Here is a 4345-nt window from a genome sequence, read left to right as displayed (position 1 = left end):
ACCAGAAAACCCGTAAGGACAGGCGAACATTTTTCGGCCTCCTTGGGATGCTGAATCCATCCATAATCTACTAGAAAACAGGATGACACCAGGGGTCCGTTTCACAAAGCAAGTTCAACAAACTCTGAGTTTAACCCTGAACTCTGACTTGATCTACTCTGAGACAGGAAACTCTGAGTAGCCAGAACAGCTGACGTGAGTTGGTTTCATCAACTCGGAGTAGTTTCACCCGGAGTTAAGCGCGTGCACCACAACTTCAAAGAGACAGCATCAATGGAGGCACCATTCGATGAGTCACCATGGCAACGGGGAAGAGAAGGGCTGCGTTTATCACCCCACTTGAATTGGAAATCTCAATGCGCTCACATGGCTAGTTTGAACACGTTTTTAGAAAGAAGTGCAACACCACTGCAGCTGCAAAAGAGAGGGAGTCAGTGTGGGAGAACATTGCTGCCCGGGTCAGTGTGTAAGTTTAAATGCAGTCGTTTCCAATCACAATAATATTACAGGGGAAAACTGTTTGAATGGTAGCCTATTAAGTTATTTCATTTAGGTGCAATCCCGCAGGGGAGAAGCGCACGTGGAAGCAGCTCAAGATGAAACAAGCATTGTTCAAACAGGTAAGATCTTAGCATAATCTCATGGAGGTACCTCATTTTGATCATTGTAAAGTAGCCTAAATATTAAGTGGTTGTTCGACTGTGCAGTTGTTTATCCCACACACAGCCTAAATGACTGCATCCATATCATGTTCTGTTAAATAATTAAGCTTATTTAAACTAACACAGACTTCTACTCAGCCAACAGAACAAAAGCAGGATCCAGATTTATTTTAGTGAGGGGGGTTTTCCCTCCATTGATTACTCCGCCGATGTTGATGATGTACACTCCCCGTCAAAAGTTTTAGGACACTGTCTCATTCAAATAAAGTAGAACCTGTCCTACAACGTTTGACAAGGGGTGTATTTCATCATATGGATGTGATCAGGGCAGGACTCTGATCATACATGTAAAGTTTCAGGCAGATTGGAGCATGTTCAGGGCATTTACACAGCATTTGAAATTTCATGTCGAAGGATCAAAATTCCAGAGAAGAGGAGTTGAAGTCAGCGAGGATGGAGTGACTTTTTACAGCGACTAGAAGGAAGGTCTTTACCCAGCATCCATGGCGTCTCCAGAGAAATGAAGGGAGGTCAACTTTTATCAGCCTCCATCCAGATGTTCAACTTGATATCTTTACTTTGAATTTTTTGGCACCACAAACCTTGAGTATCACACTTTATTATCATTTATTAGGACTTTAATGGAATCCACCATCAGATTTAGTTTTTGTTGAGAAACTTTATTCTTGTCATTGTGGGATTTCAATATTTAAAACTGTTCCTTCTGTTTGACCTCATGTTTATTAGTTTTAGTGGAGAAAGTTATTTTAATTTTCAATTAGTCTCTTAAAAACCAAATAATAAATTGGATTAGTCAAGTGGTTTAAATTTCTGACTTTGTCATATTTTAAATATGACAAAAAATAAATAAAAATAAAGCGTCTTGACACAATTTGACCTGTAATTGGCGTTTTATAAAAATGAATTTAAATTGTATGTATCCTGTAATGTTGGAGGAATTCATCCATATATGTTGGAAAACACATTTTCTTTGTCCATTAATCTGTTGATTGTTGTCTCCAGTAATTCATTTCTTGTTTTGGTTTATAAAATGTCAAACCCAAATATATTGAGTTTAGAATTGAGTCCATTCATGCCACAACAGACCTTGTAACTGTAAGTAGGCAATACTCTAAAGATCTAGCCAAATGGTAGTTTAAGCGTACTGAAGCATATCACTCATCTAGGATGAAGAGGATGAAACTGTGTCTGCTGCCTTTACAGTGGGGGATCCAGAAACGCATATAGAGGTATGTTATCGATAGTTCTCTTCCGATTCACATTTCTTAACATTCTGGTGGAATATAGAGTGTGACATTTAGCCTACACTGAAGTATCGCACATTCTCATCCTTTTTAACAGAACATGGCTGGACAGCAGCAGGATGGTCCCTCAACTTCTACTGCACAGACTGACACAGTGAGATGGATGTTCAGAAAACACCAGAGGTTCATTCTGTAGAATTCATGTGCAACTGTACAATTTAATGTCTTCTATGTATTCACAGTTACTATTAAAAAAGATTTACAAACTGCACTTGCTGAGAAAAAAAAAACAGATTAAAAAATGCAATACTTGGACCGCCCGATTAGGAGGGCAGATTGAGAAATTGAAATACTGGAGCACAAGTTAGAGGTGGGGGCATGATCACATGTGAATGATGTTAACTATTGGAACATTAACTAAACTAGCTCTTTTGTTTGTAGGAAATAAAGAAGACCAAATGAAATGTGTATCATGTCTTTATTTGCTGTGGTGGTGGTGATGATGGTGACTTAATCTCTGAAGTGATCATTGCAGATGGTGTCTCTGACTGCTCTGCCGTCTTGCATAGCTGGCAGGTGGATGGGGTCATCATCTGGGTCTTCAGTTTGTACGGCAGGGTGTCGCTCTCCTCTAATAGTGGCAATATTATGAAGAACAACACATGCCACAATAATATCACAGGCCCTCTCAGGGGTCACCCTGAGGTGACGCAGGCACTGGAAACGGGCTTTCAGCAGGCCTATGGTCCTCTCCACCTGGGCTCTAGTCCTGCAGTGAGCCCGGTTGAAGTTCTGTTGGGGGCCTGGTTCAGGGTCAGGGTATGGGGTCATCAGCCTCGGTTGGCATGGGTAACCTCTGTCACCCAGCAGAAGGCCATCAAACTCTCCTGTAATGTGTAGTGGATACATCAGAGTATATTAAAGGAGGGAGACAAGAGAATTATATTGTGAAAATCTTTAGGCTGCTTACCACGTTGCAGTCTGTTGCTCAGGTTAGACTCTTGATAAATCCTCGACTCATGAACAGACCCAGGCCACTTGGCCTCCACATTGGTAATGATGCATGAAGCATCACATATGATCTGGACAGTGCAGAGAATGACAGATGTTGAACTATGATGCAGTCTTTAACATTTAGAAACCATAGTCAATCTACCTGTAGCGTACCTGCACATTTACGCTGTGAAAGGACTTCTTATTCACATAAACAGCTTCATTATGTGAGGGAGCTGTGATGGGGATGTGTGTGCCATCTATGCAGCCAATCACACTGGGAAATCCTAAAAGAAATTAAAATGACTAATCCCAGTCTGAGGTTGCAGCACAATGTCATGAACAGAATCTGATTTAAAATTCATTTAACAGATCTCTACATTATTCACCTGCAATCCTGTGGAACTCCTCCTTGATGGCTCTGACAGGTTTATTTCCAGGGAAGACCACAAAGTTGGGTAGAAGTCGTTTCAGGGCCAGGCACACTTTCCTGACCGCCCTGCATACAGTGGCTTTACTTATGTGCTCTGCATCTCCGACATTGTACAAAAAACTTCCATTTGCAAAGAACCGCAGCGCAACACACAATATCTGATGGGATGTGAGAGCATGACTGCGGTTGGTAATGTTGCAAATGTAAGGACGGATTAGGTTGTGTATGTAGATTATGGAGTGTGACTTGAAACGGTACCGCTCCAAAAGATAATTGTCCGGAAATGCGAGAACATCTATGCGCGGTCTGATAACAATCTCCCGACGAATATTTAATTCTCTGCGCAGTAATGCTGCTCCTTCATCCACTGGGTCGTTAATGAAAGGACATGCCATTTAGAAAGACGGAAAAACTAGGATAAGCCAAAACTCGCCTGCTGAATGAATGAATGAATGAGGAAATGAAACAGCGTGTGTGGCTGAAAGAGGGCGGAGACAGAGAAAGTTCGAGACTCGAGGTTTTGAGGAAACCCTGGTCTGTTGCTACGGTAACTGACCGAGAGCTTAAGTTACCTCTCTTTGTGAAACAGGCTGGAGTTACCCCTCTTTCTCTGGTTTGAATTACCTCCCTTTGTGAAACAGAAAACTCAGAGATTCCCTCATTTCAGCGTTAACAGACTCAGAGTTTTCACTAAACCTGCTTTGTGAAACGGACCCCAGCTCTCTGTGAGTGTTTAGTGGTTCTCAACCCTGTTCCTCAGGACTCCATGTCCTGCATGTTTTAGATGCTTCCCTGCTCCAACACACCTGACTCAAATGATCAGCTCGTCATCAGGCTTCTGCAGAGGCTTGATAACGAGTGGTTTGCATTTTTCCCAGGTGTGGGAAGCATCTAAAACATGCAGGACATGGGGTCCTGAGGAACAGGGTTGAGAACCACTAGAAACTTTACAAATTTGATGGATAGGTTCCTGTGTTAGCTGAATATCAAGC

General features: G+C 42.0%; 1 protein-coding gene across 1 annotated transcript; it reads right to left on the bottom strand.

The window, feature by feature from the left end:
* Positions 1-2353: 2353 nt before the first annotated feature.
* Positions 2354-4077, bottom strand: LOC127530538 (putative nuclease HARBI1). The gene is made up of 4 exons (XM_051937510.1): positions 3310-4077; positions 3095-3207; positions 2898-3009; positions 2354-2814 (listed from the first exon to the last, which is right to left on the bottom strand). The coding sequence occupies exons 1-4, from the start codon at positions 3746-3748 to the stop codon at positions 2438-2440; spliced, it is 1041 nt and encodes a 346-aa protein (XP_051793470.1). The 5' UTR covers positions 3749-4077; the 3' UTR covers positions 2354-2437.
* Between the last annotated feature and the right edge of the window lie 268 nt (positions 4078-4345).

Source organism: Acanthochromis polyacanthus, chromosome 17, assembly GCF_021347895.1.
Source record: "Acanthochromis polyacanthus isolate Apoly-LR-REF ecotype Palm Island chromosome 17, KAUST_Apoly_ChrSc, whole genome shotgun sequence".
NCBI classification, from domain to species: Eukaryota; Metazoa; Chordata; class Actinopteri; family Pomacentridae; genus Acanthochromis; species Acanthochromis polyacanthus.
Note: the sequence above shows the minus strand (reverse complement) of the source record. Positions and strands in the feature narration are given on the sequence as shown.

What these genes read in the sequence shown, in the direction of transcription:
- LOC127530538 (XM_051937510.1), bottom strand. Translation starts at nt 3,748, where the DNA reads ATGGCATGTCCTTTCATTAACGACCCAGTGGATGAAGGAGCAGCATTA. An exon ending in GGAGTTCCACAGGATTGCAG is followed by an intron (nt 3,208 to 3,309) that starts GTGAATAATGTA and finishes AATTTCTTTTAG; the next exon opens with GATTTCCCAGTGTGATTGGC. An exon ending in TTCACAGCGTAAATGTGCAG is followed by an intron (nt 3,010 to 3,094) that starts GTACGCTACAGG and finishes TGCACTGTCCAG; the next exon opens with ATCATATGTGATGCTTCATG.